General features: G+C 34.9%; 1 protein-coding gene across 1 annotated transcript; it reads right to left on the bottom strand.

Annotated features, from left to right (window-relative positions):
• Positions 1–4,184: 4,184 nt before the first annotated feature.
• Positions 4,185–11,127, bottom strand: LOC110792712 (fatty acid amide hydrolase). The gene is made up of 20 exons (XM_021997533.2): positions 10,746–11,127; positions 9,922–10,031; positions 9,678–9,738; positions 9,205–9,392; positions 8,772–8,901; positions 8,420–8,497; positions 8,163–8,310; positions 7,812–7,924; positions 7,641–7,716; positions 7,481–7,552; positions 7,345–7,396; positions 6,786–6,857; positions 6,571–6,651; positions 6,280–6,383; positions 6,102–6,194; positions 5,675–5,743; positions 5,388–5,452; positions 5,228–5,289; positions 5,034–5,129; positions 4,185–4,432 (listed from the first exon to the last, which is right to left on the bottom strand). The coding sequence occupies exons 1-20, from the start codon at positions 10,834–10,836 to the stop codon at positions 4,370–4,372; spliced, it is 1,824 nt and encodes a 607-aa protein (XP_021853225.1). The 5' UTR covers positions 10,837–11,127; the 3' UTR covers positions 4,185–4,369.
• Positions 11,128–18,078: the final 6,951 nt, after the last annotated feature.

Here is an 18,078-nt window from a genome sequence, read left to right on the forward strand (position 1 = left end):
AAATAGACCTGTCGAACATCGACCCGACTTGAAACTCATTAACAAAATGTTGTGACCAATAATCCAATTTATCCAAACTTGAACAACATAAAAATTAATGTATCAAATCCCGATCAAATTCGTTTTTTATCCGATCGATTATCATTGTATTTATAGAAATAAATTAGATAATAAGAAATATTAAGCCCATCACACACGTTATTACTATTGTTAGGTGTAATATGATTTTGATTTGAATTTTACATCATTTTATAATTGAATTTGACTAAGGTCTCGTTTAGTTCACCTTATTTGTCCTTATCTGATATGGTATAATATGATATGACCTTATTGTTCATAATTAAGATATAAATAAAAACTATAATTACTCCCTTCATCCTTAATACTCGTTCCACTTTCCTTATAAAGTCGTCCCTTAATACTTGCTTCATTTCTATAAATGACATAATTTTTGTAATATTATATTAACTTCTCTCAGTTAACCAAGGACCCACTTATATTCCCACTTCCTAAAAGAACATTAAAAATTACTTTTTTAGACATATTTCCACTTCTCTCCCACCTAGGGGTGTTCAATTTCGGATATCGGATCCGATCAGATCCAAATTTTCGGATCGGGGAAATGTGATCCAAATCCAATCCGAAAGTTTCGGATATCCAGGTTTTTTGGACCGGATATCAGAAAATCCGAAAACTATCCGAATTTAAAAAAAAAAAAAAAAATAATCGAGTTTTAAACTAAATTTTTTCGGATATCCGATCCGAAATATCCGAAATCTTAAAATTGGACCGGATATCCAAAAATTAGTATCGAATAATCGGATTTTTCTATTGTTTATTTTAAATATTGAAATATTTCGGATATTTCGGATATCCGAAGTGAAAAAATATTGATCCGAAATTCAATTCGAAAATCCAATTTTTTCGGATATCCGTCCGAAATATCCGAAATCTTAAAACTGGATCGGATATCCAAAATTCAGATCGGATCATTGGATTTTCGGATCGGATAAGACGGATCGGATATTTTTGCACACCCCTACTCCCACCCCCTCAAAAATGGTTGACACATTACCACTAAATATATTAAAAAAATATAAACTATCCCTAATAAATTATTAATTTAATTAAATTGCCTAAAACTATATATATGTATCGGTCAAATCGGAGCGAGTAGTAAGGGACGAGGGGTGTAATATTAAATGATTAACATGTTAAATAAAATTTATTCAAATTTATAATATTGTTACTATAAATTACGCATTATTTATTTAACTTTAGTCATTATTTAACTATTCCATATATTAGATAGACTTGGACATGATCTGGATAGACCGGTTCTGATTTGGACATGATCTAGACAGATCGATTCTGAGTTGGAAATGATCTGGATATACCGGTTCTGAGTTGGATATAATGGTTTTGACCTGGACATTATTTGGACATACCGGTTCAGGACGTATGGGTTCTAATCTGGACAAGATCTGTCAGATCGGTTATGATCTGGACATGATATGTACTGTATAGATCGATTCTGATGTGGACATGATTTGCACATATTGATTCTGATCTAGACATGATTTGCACATACCGATTCTGATCTAGACATAATTTTTCTGATGTGGACATGATGGTTCTGATATGGACATAATGATTCTGATCTAGACATGATGGTTCTGATCTTGACATATCGATTATGAACTGGACATTATATGCACATATATGGACATGGTGTGTACATGTCAATTATGATCTAGACATATCGGTTCTGATCTGTACATGATTTTACTGATCGGTTCTAATCTGCACATATCGGTTTTGATCTGGACATGATCTGTACATGATCTGTACAAATCAGTTCTAATTTGGACATGATTTGATCATACGGGTTATGATTTGGATGGATCGGTACTCTGGACATGTTCTGTATAGATTTGTTCTGATATGTACATGATTTGTACATATCAATTTTGATTTGGAAATATCGGTTCTGATCTTCTGTACATCATCTGATTATATTGGTTCTGATATGGACATATCGGTTCAGATTTAGACATGATATGTACTTACACATTCGATTCTGATATAGACATGATCTGTATAGATCAGTTTTGATCTATACTGATCAGTTACGTGAAGGAAATATGTCCTTCACCCAATGTACATTAGTCTAATACCAAAGGTTCAGATTAATTACGAACAATTAACTCAGTAAAATCAAGTGATTGGAACAGCTGGCTGGAGCAATGCTTCCGATCAGTGAGTTCTAATCCTAATTAGGCTCACAACTTATTCTTGACTGAACCTATAAGGTCACACCATTGGCATGTAACAGATCATCGGATTAAATGAATTCGGAAATTCATTTAATAGCTTTTTAGGAAAATAGTTCGGAAAACATAATTATACGATATGACTTTGGTTCGGAATCGTATATCGTATTGCGTATATTCGTAAGATAGGCGAAACGAATAATCGTATCATACAACACGATAAATAAATTGTCGGATGATAATTTAAACGCAAGACGAAGTGCTGCCCACGAGCCAAGTGCACGAAGCACTTGAGTCCCATGGGCGCAAGTGCGTGGCAGCAACAACACATCAGCGATGGCCCATGGCCACGCGACTGCGTGTGTGCGCGCTGGCACAAGCATAGCAGCACAAGCGCTGCACGCAGCAGGCTAGGGCGCGACCCAAGGCCCACTGCCGTGCAGGGCCATGCGTGTGTGTGTATGTGTGTGCTGGCCGGCTAGGCCTTGTGCTTGGTCGGTTGGCACACATACTTAAGGTTATTCTAATAACTTAACACACTAATGTTTTCCCAACCTAACCTAATCATATTCTAACCTAAGGCAAGTGAAACCCTAATTCTCTATGTGCCTCCGTTAGAAGTGTTCATCCCAAAAGCAAACAATCTTGAGTGAGGTCTAAGCCATCAATCTCAAGACGGATCTGAACGTGTCGATGAACCAAGTAGAGGAACGACATTTGGAGTTCTTGTTCGTGTTCATGATTCGTTGAACTAGGGAAAACACGCTACAAACGTGAGTAATGTTGATCTGTACTTTATACATGTTTCCTGGCTTTGGGGTTATTCCGCTATCATGTTATGTATTTAACTGTAAACCCCTACATTATGATATGGACAATAATCATCTGAACTGAACTTATTTTTTCTGATCTGATCTTATCTGAACTTATTTTTTCTAATCTGATCTGATTAAATCTGAAATAAGGTGAACTAATCAGGGCCTAAATATAAACTTGGGAAAAACTAACAACGAAGGTCCTATCTATGGACGATCTTCTCTAAAAAGTCTAAACTTTCGAATAACTCCGAAAAGTCCCAATTATAATGTGTATTTTCTTCTACAAAGAACAGTGGTATAGACGGAGGTTCCTTCTCTATTTTATACTCTAACATCTAAGATTTCACCAACTAATTAACCTACTTTAAAAAATGATCTTATTTTTAAATATATCTAGAACTAGATATATCTCGGAGCATATTTTGTTCATTTGATCACTCTTACTCAATTTGTATTCTTCAAATGACAAAAAAAAAACTTTCCATATACCTAATTCTACATACACTTTGGGAACAGAATGTTGGAGTTGCTCAAGATAGTTGACAACTTGACATCCATTAGTCCCTCGACATTTTTTTTTAGTCCCTCAACATGAGGTGCAAGTGTACAACTAGGTCCAACATGAGTACATGACTCGAATTGACTTGGGCTTAGCTTGTAGAGTTGTGCTTTTAAATCGTCACATGTCTCGAATTTGATACTCCGTACAACTTTAGTTTCAAGTATTTAAATTTCTAGTCAAGCAAGGTTTGACGTAGCGGTAAAGGTTTGATCTTATAACCTTAAACGGGGGTCTTTGGAGGTGTAAATTCCCTTATCATCCCCCACTTACAATGGGTTTGATCTGTAAAGCTTGACAGAAATACCTACGAGACAATATCTGTATCGACTGTGTTCATAAACGGTCAATTATCAGATCGCCCTTATCATCCCCGACTTACAATGGGTTTGATCTGTAAAGCTTGACTGGAAATACCTACGAGACAATATCTGTATCGACTGTGTTCATAAACGGTCAATTATCAGATCGATCTTGTTGGGGCATACACTAGGTTTTTGAGATTATTCAAAGCACAAAAATAAATAATGCAAGTTTATCCAAATAGAATGTATTAACAAATGATATTTCCAACTATAATCACTTAACAATTAAGCTCAATCATATTTTTAACAGTAACTAAATAGTTTTTCAGTACAAATTGCCCGGCCTATTCATCTCCCAGGCACAGCAGTATTACTCTGAAGCTTGGACTACGCCTTGATGAAGGTCAAATCTGATCATACTGAGTTGAACAGGTCGTAAAAAACTGCTGGCTTCTTGTAGTCCAGAATGCACAGAGCCTGAAGCAAGTAGAGTTAGTAAACATCTGAAATCAGGGCGTGACAAAAGTGATTAATTGAAACCAGGGCTCGTTCGGTATCACAGCTAGTTTCCAGTTTTTAGTTTTTTTTTTTTTTGGTTTTATAAGTCATGATTATATTGAATCATGAACCAAAAAAGTCATACTTATAGTAATCATGTTAATTTTGAAAACTAACAACAAAATACTGGAAACTACTTTTTGTGGTTTTCATATTTTGGTTTTTAGTTTTGTAAAAAACAGAAACTGGAAACAAAAAGTCTCTCATGGGTGATATTGATCCGGTTTCTATGCTCTTTGTCATTTGATAAAAACATTTCACCACTAGTGGTAGTATCAGCCTATCAGGAAATCAGGGGTGACAGTTTCACTTTTGCTATGTGATCCTAACTTCATCCGGAAAAAAATAATCATGAATACTATTTTGGGATGTCCGGAATAAAATTGTCACATACCCCTATCTAAATGGAGGAGTGGAGATAAATTTAGAAGGAGACATTTATAACAAAGATATTTTGGTAAAATCATGGCAACACCCTAACAGTTTTTCAGGACGGATTCTTGAAAATGGGAAGGTTTACCTGGACTGCAGAAGCTATGTGAATTAATGTTGCTTCAGCCCAAGGTTTCCCGATAAATTGCAGGCCGATAGGCAACCCTGCTTCATCATATCCAATCTACAAAAGTAATTGAATTTGTTCAGTGAAGAGTGATATGATTAACCGCATTTTCACTTAAAGAAAGTAATGCAAAAGGCAAAAGAATTGTTTCTCACCGGTACAGTAACTGCAGGAAGGCCAAGGAAATTTCCTGCTATTTGATAGCGTACCATTGCAGCTGAAAATAAAATAATTGCAGATAACTTATCAAATTTCTTTAGAAAGTAAGCCGAACTCTTCAAAGCTTCAAACACTTTCTTCTGTATTAATGTGTACCTCCATTAATGTAATCGAGTTCACCGGTTTCTAAAGCATCATTCTTGATCTGGTATGCAGTTACACTGACATAACAAATGTGACAAATTAAGCTGACAGTACGATATAAACTAAATCCTGAAGAAAGAATGATTATTTTTGCAAATGAAGTAGCAGAGCCTTAATATATTCACAGATAGAAACAGGTGGTGCGCGATGCACATACGCATTGTTATCAACATTAAACAAATCTGTGGCCAAGGTCCAAAACATTAACGACAGAGGGGAGGTGATAGCAAAGAACATACCCAGTTGTCGGAGTGACAATAACATCTGCCCTGGAAAAGATTTTGTTATAGAAATGCATCTGACGGTTTCTGCAGGCAAATGAGAGAAAATGTTACACCAAGTCATCAATCATACCCAAGAAACCATAATAATAAACTGAAAACCTATTGAATGCATGGAATTTGGGAAACCATAAGTGAGAAAATTTAGAATTTCAACAAAAGATGTTTCTTTGTGAGGTTTGTAAAACAAATTTATGAAATATATTTCACCACTCATTGTGCTTCTTGTTCAAAAATCACTTAATGGGCAGGACTTCAGAAGAATGTGAGGTTCATGATTGCAAGATTCATGTATTTTTCTCAGTTTATTTGGTGATACATGTATTCCCTAATTCGGTCACGCCATAATATTAACATAAATCAAAGGTACAAAACTTGGTATCACCTGACTTTCTGGGCTTTAATATACTCCATGCCATCGAAAGCACTATATATAGAAAGCGCCACTCGTGCATCCCATCCAAGTTCCGCAGAGTCGCTATCTCGTACAAAAAGAGCTAGTCAGCCAAGCATAATGAGCAGATGAGCACTTGACTAAAAAAAAAGCAGGAGGCATAACTTACAATTTCTGCCGAAGATGGTCAAGAGCAGCAGTGCACTCAGATCCTATTGTTATATAGTGTGCCAGTCTCATTGCTTCTATCTCCGGTATTGTCACCTCCATAGTCTTGAAAAATCAAGGCAATTTTATTATAACGGGATAATATTTAAACTTTTCAGTTACCCTATCCTACTAAAATTCATGGTCAGTCATTGTTATATGTGGGATCCAGCATATCAAAGTCAAATTTAGAGTACTGAGCAAAAGAGAACATATGCTTCACAAAATGGTCAGGAATGAATAAATTAATTACCTCCCATCCATAACAATTCCGAAGCTTGTCAAGAGCACGGTAGCAAGAAAGTTTGATATCAGCATGACAGTCATCAAACCACTATGGATGCCAGGAGATGTGAAAACAAAGGTAGACAGGTAGTAGTTCAAAAAATGATTAGTAGAATGACAATAGTTACTATATAGTTAAATATATTTGTTACATGTATATAGAAGGTCAGATGAATGACTAACCTTCCCATACTTCGCCAATTTGATATCACCAATTGATGTCTTTGGATTCAGCAGAGGCAGTTTTACTTTAGGCTGGTAAGATCTCAAAATCATGTCTACAGTCAACATATAATCCATAATATTGGGCATCAACAAGTGATAAAAGGAAAAAAATGATAATACCAGAATATAACATTTAACATTACTAAAATTTATCAACTTTTAGCTTATATCAAGCAACAGACTTTATTAACTTAGTATAAAATGCAACTTTGAGCGTCAAATAAGAATGGTATGGAGAAACCAGGCTTGTATATGTTGCATCCCTTTTGAGCTTGGAAGATGGAGCCATTAGATGGTGGGTTTTCTGTGGATTTCCTTTTAATGACGTAAATCATTATTAGCATGTTCTTTTTTCAACTATCTCCTTTAAAGGAATCCCAGTCCTAAACTGTTATCTCTTCATCTTCATAATAAGATCTCGATAAAGAAACTTATGCATGAATATGAACTGTGCCAACTGAAGTTTGATTCATATTAATGTAAATTGCACCTATCTTATTAGTTAAAGCATCATTACCGCCAAAACTGTAGGACGGTCTAAGAGGTGTTGGCCGCTAATAGCTGCATAACTGAAATGAGATCACATACTTATCAGAGATATTAACCCATGTGAAGAGAACAAGTACATGAGAACTTAGCAAAGGGATACTTACGTTATTAAAGCATCTTCAACTGTGCCAGATAAAATTCCAACCATCCCAACTGTCCAGTTCAGAGGAAGTACTCTATAAAAAATGACAATAAATGGCTCAGTTTAGACTCATATTGTTAAAATAAAGTATAGCATAAGAATTTTAGGAACATAGTGCCCACCCTGTATGAGGCACACGTCCAAAAGTTGGCTTGAAACCAACAACACCACATAGAGCTGCAGGCATACGGACTGACCCTGCATAAAATATTATCAAGCATTCGTTACTAATCAATTTATGTACATTGTACAAGGTCATTTAATGAGATGCATCAATATGATGTTTTATTTACCGCCGCCATCAACACCAAGAGCAACAGGACATAATCCTGCAGAAACAACTGCAGCAGATCCACTAGAAGAGCCACCAGTTATCCGACTGGTATCATAAGGATTTCGAGTAACCCTACAATAGTCGTGGAAGAGAAAATGAAAAGAAAATCATCCTGAAGCAAGTTCTCATGGAAGTTTCAAAAAAAAAAAAGTTCTCATGGAAAAAACTAGTTTTTTCAGAAGAACAGAATTAAGGTAACAGTATTCTGCACTGCGGCCAGAAAGAAAAAAAAACAGGATTTGGAAGTTTGGATAAATGTAGAAAGTGAACAGATATGATATTACTCCTATAAATGAAGAAAACATTATACCCATAGTGAGGATTTATCCCACTTGTCCCAGCACCAAGCTCATGCATGTTGGTTTTCCCAATAAGTAATGCACCACATGATCTCAGACGCTCGACACAACAAGCATCATTTTTGCAGGTTCTAAACCTGTGCAGCCATTTTGTACCTCCTAAAAGATATTACAGTAAAAATCAGGGTATTCGTCCACCAAATATAACCACAACTTTGCAAGAGTTTTTCTTATGTTTAAAAGATAAAAACCATGGAAAAAAGCTTACCTGTAGTTGGATAAGGGACGCAATCTATTTCATCTTTAATGGCTATTGGCACTCCATCCAGAACTGAAAGTGGTTCTCCTGCAAGGCATCATAGCCACGAGGGGAACAAGTGAGGCCATGGAAAGAGAAAAAACTGGTAATTTTCAGGTAACAAGAAAAGTCAAAAGACTAGTCAATTGATCGCCACTGAGGCGGGGATGGGAACTATATAGCACATGTACACGTAGGCAGTTCAATGTCTGTAACTTTTAGTAAAATAAACACACACAAAAAGTAGAACACTTTGATGTAGTTGTGGGAATATGTGAAAGAAAGGACTACTTTACCAATTTATTTCATAGTAGTCTCATACCTCTTGCATGACGAAGAGTAGACTCAGCAGCTTGCTCCAGAATATTCTTGGCGTCACAACTAATAAAGAATGCCATATTGCATTTAGGATTAGATGATAGTTCAACAGCTCTAATGAATCTCTCTGCCACCTGCAAACAAACTAAAAGAAGCACTTCAACCACTTGTTCCCTTGAAATGAGACATCCATCCAAAAAGAGTAACACATTTCTGATTGTTTGGTAAACATAAAATAAGTTACGTATAAACATCAGTGAAGAAACAGCTAGCTATAAAAGAAAAGAATAAACATCTATGCTAGGTACTGTAACACATAAAAGGGGCCATTCCTCCCCATTGAAGGAAAATACGCAATTGAATAATCACCATTCAAGGTTGAAGCCGAACAACTAACATATAAGTACTCCATATATCCTTAAATAACAACGCTATACCATGCTTGGAGTCATCACTCCAGATTTGTAGGCTTCTGAGTAGTCCATTATTGTCCGGCGTCGAAACCAAGGATTTGTCTCACTTGAAATACTTCCTGAAGAAGTAGAAGGCAGGCATTCCAACACCTCATGTACTCGTTCACATGGATTGTTAGATTTGGTGCATCGTACTTCTTGCTCAGGGGGGTCTGCAACGAATTACTTAATATATATTAATAAAATGAACCATAACACTGACTGAACCAGCTCCAAACATCCATATGTAAAGGAGTTGATTCACTGAATTTATAGAGAAATATGAAGGCAAGAAAGTAGGATTAATTTGTTAGTATAGCTAAATGCCTAAATCGGCTTTTATAGATCTCTGTGACCACCAAAAATAAGGGTGATGTTATCAAAATATCTGTTTCTACTGAGATGAATTATTGAAATAACAACGTAAATGGAGTGTTCCCAAGGGAGGTAGGTAGTACCTTCAGAAGGATGTAACGGAACATATACAGGTGACTCTTCCAGCTCGGCATATGAAACAAGCTGCAGAACAAATTTTAGTAAGAAACTAAGAAGCATGTCAAAGATTTTTCCCATCTACATAACTGTACTGAATGACATTTCATATTGTTTTGAGAAACTTTTTACAGCCACTGTCATGTTTTTTTCTTTGCCTACGGATAAATGATGACATAATCCAACAAGAAGCGTCCAAATTTAAAATACCTTATGAATCAAATTGTCTTTCTTGAGGAAGTACACTATAATAGTTCCTATTATCCTGCACTCCAGAAACCAAACAAAGAGTTTGACCAAAAATCCAGCCAGACGTGGAGCTGATCACATCACATTAGGAAAAATCAGTAATGATTTTAATCATGTTCTCTTTATACCTAAACTGCTACCAACTTGATACCTCAAGTTCATTCTCAGCCCAGAATATCAAGACTCAGCAATCAATTACATTTATCCCTTTCTACACAGATAATCACTCTATTGTCACAGAGTTAAACCAACCCAAAAAGGCATAAAACAAGCATAAACGAAAGTTGGCATTATATTATTACGATCAGCTAAAACCCAAATTCGAGCAAGTTTGACAACTATCGAGTTTTCGAAATTTAACTAATCAAAAGAAATGCAATTGCTGAAAATATAATCAAAACACCTTGATGACCTTATTTAAGTACAACAAACCCTTAACATAACATCATATTAAAAAAAAACCATCTTGCTTTTTCAACTCTTTAAGTTACTAATTATAACACCACAATGCTGAAAATTATCATGATTCATATGATTATTTAGTCTTTTTCTCATCATACAGTAAAGTATTTATTATTTCCTAGGAAAACACTACTCATGTATTACAAAAACCCATCATCACAAATCAAAATGACAAAAACTCCAACAAAACATCATATGTGAGCAAAATTAACAACAACCCAATTGCTAAAACTAAAGTAATCAATGTCAAAATGTCATATGATCAAAAGAAAAGAACAGACATAATATCAAACAGTTGATGTGCAATATGAACAAGAACAGACCTGTAACAATGGGGCTAATATAAACTTCATCATTGTCATCAAGCTCATCAACAGGCTTGTAAACCACACCCTCACTTCTAAGAAACCCCATATTTTTTCTTGTACCCAGAAAAACAGAGGCAAAGAATGTGGTTGAGCTCCCAAATACCCATCACACCCACAAGTCATTCTCAATATATAATGGAATAGGATGGTGGCAAGGGGGAAAATGGGGCATGGGAAAAGTACTTTGGAGGTGATGATCTGTGGGGATGAAAAGATGGTACTTTAAAGGGTAATACGACATGGTGAAAGTCTTACTGCAGGAGATAGAATTGTGGGTTTTTCCTACAGATAGGTGAAGGGAGGAAGAAGGAAATGATATTATGGAGAATGATGATTGGGCTTGTTTACAATTACAATAATGTAACAGTTGTTTAGGAGGAATTTTACCATTCATCACTCGCCATCACCGTGTCCGTCCTTTCTCCTCGGTCAGTCTGATCTGATTTTTCTAGGTTTTGGTCTGATCTGCTCTGATTAATGTAATATGAAGTGTGAGTTATATTTTCCCTGTCCCTTTTTGTTCTTTATGTTTGATAATATGCACACGATTTAACGACTAATTAATGTGGATTGAGATTTATTCTACTTTTTATTCAAACAATGCAAATACGTTTATTGTTTTCACTTTTATCCAAAATCTGACATTGAGACAGTATGAAATATTTAATGCCCCATTGAAAAAAAAAATATAAGATTAAATGCCCTAATGAATTTAATTGGTTAAAATACTCAATTGGCATATTTTTTACACAATATTAAGCCATTTATATATGATTATATAAAATGAAATTATACATGAAAGATTCTCAATGTAAGAATAAATAGGCCATCATAAATGAAATACGTAAAGGACGAAGGGAGTATGACATATTAATCTACTACTCCCTGTATCTTTTTAATCTTTAAGTTTGTTATCATGCCCGTGATTTAACAAATAATTAATGTCGGTAAATATTCTTTTTTTCACATTTATTATTTATTGATAAAAATTTATATGACATCAACAAAACAGATCTGAATGTACAACAAGCTGAATCAAATAAAACTCATTTTTAGCAAAACTACGATAATGCACTTGAACATCATGTATATTCTCTTTCACATCGTTGTTTGATACAACCTTCATCGATGGGGTCTTTCGACATATTGTAGTTTTGAACTTGAATTATATCTGATCAATTGATGGTAAACGTAGAACTGATCTCTGATTTGACACCACACAAATCTTAACCGACGAATCGATTTTCCAGCGAAATAAAATTCTTCCCTTGTACCTATTCAATCTGCGATCATAAGAAGAAGAAAAAACTCCTTCAAAGGAGAAAAAAACTCTTGTCTTTCGAGAGAGAAAAAAACTCACGCAAAGGAGGAAGTGTAAGGTTGAGGTTTTCCACAGACAAAAATCGACGAAGCTCTTCAAAAAACGTTAATAGAGGCTAGGGTTTGAGAGGGGAGAGAGGAACGGTCTTTGGTTTTTTGTACTTAAACAATGCAAATTACGTTATTAATAATGTTTCCACTTTTATCTAAAATCTAACATTGTGAATGGGAAGAGAGATTTCGATGCCCAATGGGAAAATGTGACATTTAATGCACCGATAATTTGATTGATTAAAGCAATCACTTGACACGATTTTTGACAGAATATTAGGGACATTTATATTACCATATAAAATAAAATATTTCAAACGTAAAGATTAAAGACGTCTAAAACGGAATACGTAAAGAATAAAAAAGATGGATGAAGTACAGAGTAACTTTTAAGGGAATTTGTCAATTCCTACTTATATTTTTAAAAAAATTATATCATTTACTACCTAATTTTCTAACACGTGATGCGAATTATTACCTTAATCCATTTTCGCTCAGTTACGCCGACAAATGACATCACAAGTTCACAACTACCTAGTTTTTATATTTCTCACTCCATTTTATAATAACGACTAACATTTTCAGTGCAATTAGTAACTTAAGTTATTAAAGTGGAAGTTACATCGACAATAAAAATGATAATTATAAAGTAACAGAAAAAGTTAGTTTAGAGCAACAATTAAAAAGAAACATAGAGAACCATTGAGAATTGAGTATTTACTTACCAGAATTAATTAATACTCCCCATAATTAGAATTTAGAAATACGTTTGAATGCTTAATTAATTGATATAGATCCAACAAGAAAGGGGGCGCCCAAGTCATACATTTATTTCAGCTTAATTAATTGATATAGATAAATATCTATCATGCTTAAGGAATAGTAATTGTTGTCGTTGCCAACTTGCATTGGCAACTGGGCATGCATATCATGCATATCCATATCTTTCCATGGAAGTGATCTCTCTCATTGCATCTTCCCCTCTACATTCAATTCTCATGGGCCATGGCAGGGTTATAGGGAAAAGGATTAATATATTCTGCTAAATTGATGGCCCGTAATTAGACCTGTCAAAAATCGACCCGACCCGAAAATCGACCCGAACCCGACCCGAAAATACTGGGTCCTGAACAAGATTTTGTGACCCGTAACCCGATTTTATCCGAACCCGAGCAACCCGAAAAGTAATGGGTCAAAATCCGACCGAACCCGTTTTGGACCCGACCGATTGAAAATCGTTGTATTTATAGTAATAAATGCGATTATGAGAAAATTTAAGCATAATAAACACGCTGTTTTTACTATTATTGTGTGTAATATGATTTTAATTTGAATTATACGTCATTTTATGGTTGAATTTGACTAAATATAAACTTGTGTAGGAAAATTTGTTAATTTGTGCCCATATTTTGTATATTTATCACCTAAATTAATGAAAATATAATGCGCGTTTTAAAATCTCTCAACCCGTTGGGTCGACCCGAACCCGAAAGTTCTGGGTCTTGAACAAGCATTTGTAAACCCGTACCCGAAAGTAACCGACCCGATCTAACCCGAACCCGAAAATAATTTTTTACAACCCGACCCGACCGACCGGTTTAACAGGTCTACCCGTAATAGTTATTGTGGAGCACACTACACCAACACATTTTTGTTGAGATAAACGGTATGAGTGTATGACATCACGGCATGACAAGTAATAACTACGTACAAGTCTTATCATCTTAGTTATCTTTTTATTTATGATCGTACTCAACTTGATTGAATATAATATATATCTAGCTAGCTTGGATTTGGGGTGTTTATTTGTTGCATTTTTTTGGGGGTTAGTTTTCATAATTTTGGAACACAAATAAATAGGTACAAAATTTTTGGAGTAACAAGGCAACTTAACAAAGTTAATTGCTTGAAAAAAGGATCAAATTCGTTAGGAGGTGCTTGGTTATGAATGTTTTGGAGGAAAAAAAAAACTTTTTGAAGTGAGTGGGAGGTTTGCCCATTTTAAAATAACTGTTTGATTAGGAGAGATTCGGAAGAGAGATTCGGAAGAGAGTTTCGGGATTTAAAAAAAAGCTAATTTTTGGAAAAAGTCAATACATGGACAACTTTTTGCATTAGAGGTTTGAAAAATTGGATGTAAATGGACAACTTTGTCCTAATATAGTGTAAAAGTACAACTCTTATGTTAATGTACTTTATGGTCATTTTATATTATCTAGCTAGTCAAATCAACTAACAACTAATTTACTAAACATTTTAGACTGGAGTAGTATCTAGTCAAACCAACTAATTCAAACATCTAATAACTAACAGCTTCAACTAACAACTGCTACACATCTAATTGTTAAATAGGGTCTTAACCAAATTAATCAACATCTAACAATTCTACTACTTCCTCCGTTCCAGAAATATCGCACCATTTATTTTTACACTATTCACACTACGACTTTGACAATTTTTTGTGGTTCGCACGTAAGGAAATTTTAGTCATGCGGGGTCATGTTAGATTCGTATCGATATATATGTTCTAAATATTATTTTTTTTATAATTTTTACTTGCACACGATCTGAGATATTAAGAGTCAAATTAATTGTTAGAGGAGTAAAAGTCAACCATGGTGCGTTATTTTCAGAACGGAGGAAGTATATTGCTTGTTCAATTCTTACAAACAATATTTAAGATAAATGTAATCCCTCCGTTTCTTTTTGTTCTTTACTTTTCTTTTTTGGGTGTCTTAAAATATTCTTTACATTTCCTTTTAAATTATCACACAAATAATTTAATATTCTATCAAAATTTGCGTCAAATGATTATTTTAACCAATTAAATTCATTGGGTCATTTAATATCTCACACTTTTCTATAGGGAAATATAATTTTTCTCATTTTCCCAATATCAGAATTTTGATAAGAGTGAAAACATTATATGTAAACGTAATTTTACTCGCTTAAATAAAAAAATAGAAAAATCTCAATGTACATCAATTAGTCGTTAACAAAAGTGAAAAAAGACAAACTAAAAAAAAATAACCGAGGGAGTAATATATACCGTGGAGTGTCCTATTCTAGGACACACAAGTTGATGATAATGATAACCAATTAAGATGAGTCAAGTAGTTGGTAATTATTGCTCTTAATTAGTTGAATTTCATCAAATTACTTGCTCGTTCAAGTCCCACCTCAAAGACAATTGCTTGGTGATGCATCATTATTCATTAATTTAATTAGTTGCGAGTGAAGGCAATAGTTTGTTTGTTGGTCCATGAATTTTATTATTCACCAACTTTTTACGTCTACATAAAGAATTTTACCTAAAATAGATATATATCCAGACGTACGTGTTTTGACATTTCAAAGTTCATCAACTACAATAATTCAATGTTGTATAAGTTAGTTAGAAATTAATAACTTCAATTCTATACTAATACCCTATTCTTTAACCACTATTTTTTTTATGGTCTACTAACTAGCTAACAACCAACAAGGCAACAACTTATACTAGTCAAGGGCTCGCTTATATCGCCAATTTTTTATTCTTTAATTTTAAAAGCCAAATAATTTAGATTTCACGAATTAAAAAGTAATCATACTTACAATAATCTTGTTAATTTAAAAATTAACAACAAAAACAGAAACTACTTTGTATGTTTTTCATATTTTACTTTTAGCTTTATAAATATCGAAAAATAAAAAACAAACTTAACGAGCCCTTAATTAGTATAAGTACTTTATCATCAATCAATTAACCAAATAATTTTTACGAGTATATATTTTGTAACTTTTTTGTTGTTCCTATGTTTTGGTTGATGACACACACATTGCAAATTTCCTGATTGTTGTTGCTAATGAATATCGAAAGGTAAGTACCTGAGTTCCTATTAGGATAGGAACTTGGATCAGCTACTAAAGTTCCTGATATGCACTTGGAACAGCTACTGGAGTTCCTGGGTTGGAAGCAGTAAGAGCTGGAGTTTCAAAGTCACCAAAGTTCAAGAGCAACACCTATTATAAATCGAGTGTTTTTCACACACACACAGGAATAGCTACAGATTCATAGTTCTGAGTTCCTCTATGAACATAAGAGGAACTCATCGATGTTCCAGAACAGGAACAAGTGAAGCTTCAGAGTTGAATGCCTCACCAAAGGGAAGACATATATGTCTAGGTAATCTACCTTACTTTTTTTTTTTTGCTAGGCAAGCAAGATCGAATAATATTAAGTTCAAAACAGATTTACAACCTAAACTAACTCAAGGATGAAACAAACCAACTAGGTTGGACCATTCCATCAAAGAGCTAGAAACAGAAAGCTATCTTACAGAGTAGCAAACCACAAGCTATCTCTCCTAGATACATGTTTAGGTAAAACAACCAAAATTCGATCTCTAACATTTTGCTTAACTCTAGCTACCATATTCTGAACAGTTGGAAAGGAAGCATTCCAAAAACAACCATTCCTACTTGACCAAACAGCATACACTGCAGCAGCTAGCATTGCAAAGCTAACCTGCCTTCTAAACTTTGACATTCTGCCATGAGCAATACACCTCATGAGCTGCTTCAGATTACCAGTGGAATAAGTAATCCCTAACCAAGCTTTGAGAGCACTAATGCATCTGCTGCTATAGGGACAAGCAAAGAACAGATGCTTATGATCTTCATCAGCTTGTCCACAAATCAGGCAACTTGCAGTATTACTAACACCAAACCTTGCCAATTTTGCAGTGGTTTGAAGCCTGTCCTGCACTGCCAACCAACATATGAATCTATGCTTAGGGATATTCAGCCTATTCCACACCATATTATCCCACTGAATCACAGGTTTTGGACCAATGATTTTCTCATAAACTGTTTTCACAGAATAATGAGGCATAGCAGCTAACTCAGTTTGAGTATAGACTAGTTTCAACCTCTCTTTTATGGCACAAATCTTCTTCCAATACCAGCTAGCAGAAGCTACAGGTTTATACTCCCACCAATCCCCATCCTTAATGTACACAGCATGAACCCATTTGATCCAAACATTATCCTGCTTGGAAGCAATGGCCCAAACATATTTTCCAATGCTTGCAATATTCCATCTGATAACATCTCTAAATCCAAGTCCACCTTGCTTCTTATCACAACATGAACTTTCCCAAGAAATGTTACTGTTTTTCTGACTATAAGCTTGCCCACTCCAGAGAAATGCTCTACAAACTTTAGTAACTTCCTGCAGTACTTTCTTGGGTAAAATAAATACCTGAGCCCAGTACATATGAATACTCATCAACACAGAATTAATGAGCTGCATTCTTGCTGTGTAGGAAAGATTCCTTGAACTCCAGACTTTAATCCTAGCAACCATCTTATCCACTAAGACATCACATTGAGCAGCAGAAATTCTTTTAGCACAGATGGGAACACCTAAGTACTTAAAAGGAAGCTGACTCCTAGTAAAACCAGAAACATTGACAATTCTGTTGATTTCATTCTCAGCCATACCACAGCAGTAGATAGCTGACTTCTGCTTGTTGGCTAACAAACCAGAAGAGTTGGAGAACAGCTTAAAGGCTTGAAGCAGAAGATACACATAGGGGAACTCACCTTTACTACACAGGATTAGATCATCAGCAAAACATAGATGAGTGAGCTTAAGTTCTTTGCATCTAGGATGAAACTGGAATTGAGACAACTCACTCATTTTGTAGAGAATTCTGGACAGGTACTCCATGCAGATCACAAACAGAAGGGGAGACATGGGATCACCTTGTCTTAAACCCCTTTTTGACTTGAAAAATCCATGCATTGTGCCATTAAGCATTAGAGAGAACTTAGGGGTGGTCACACACTCCATTACAAGAGCCACAAAAGCTACAGGAAAACCCAGCTGTACCAACATTTCTTGCAGGAAATCCCAATCAACTGTGTCATAAGC

This window comes from Spinacia oleracea, chromosome 4 (assembly GCF_020520425.1).
Source record: "Spinacia oleracea cultivar Varoflay chromosome 4, BTI_SOV_V1, whole genome shotgun sequence".
Taxonomy (NCBI): domain Eukaryota; kingdom Viridiplantae; phylum Streptophyta; class Magnoliopsida; order Caryophyllales; family Amaranthaceae; genus Spinacia; species Spinacia oleracea.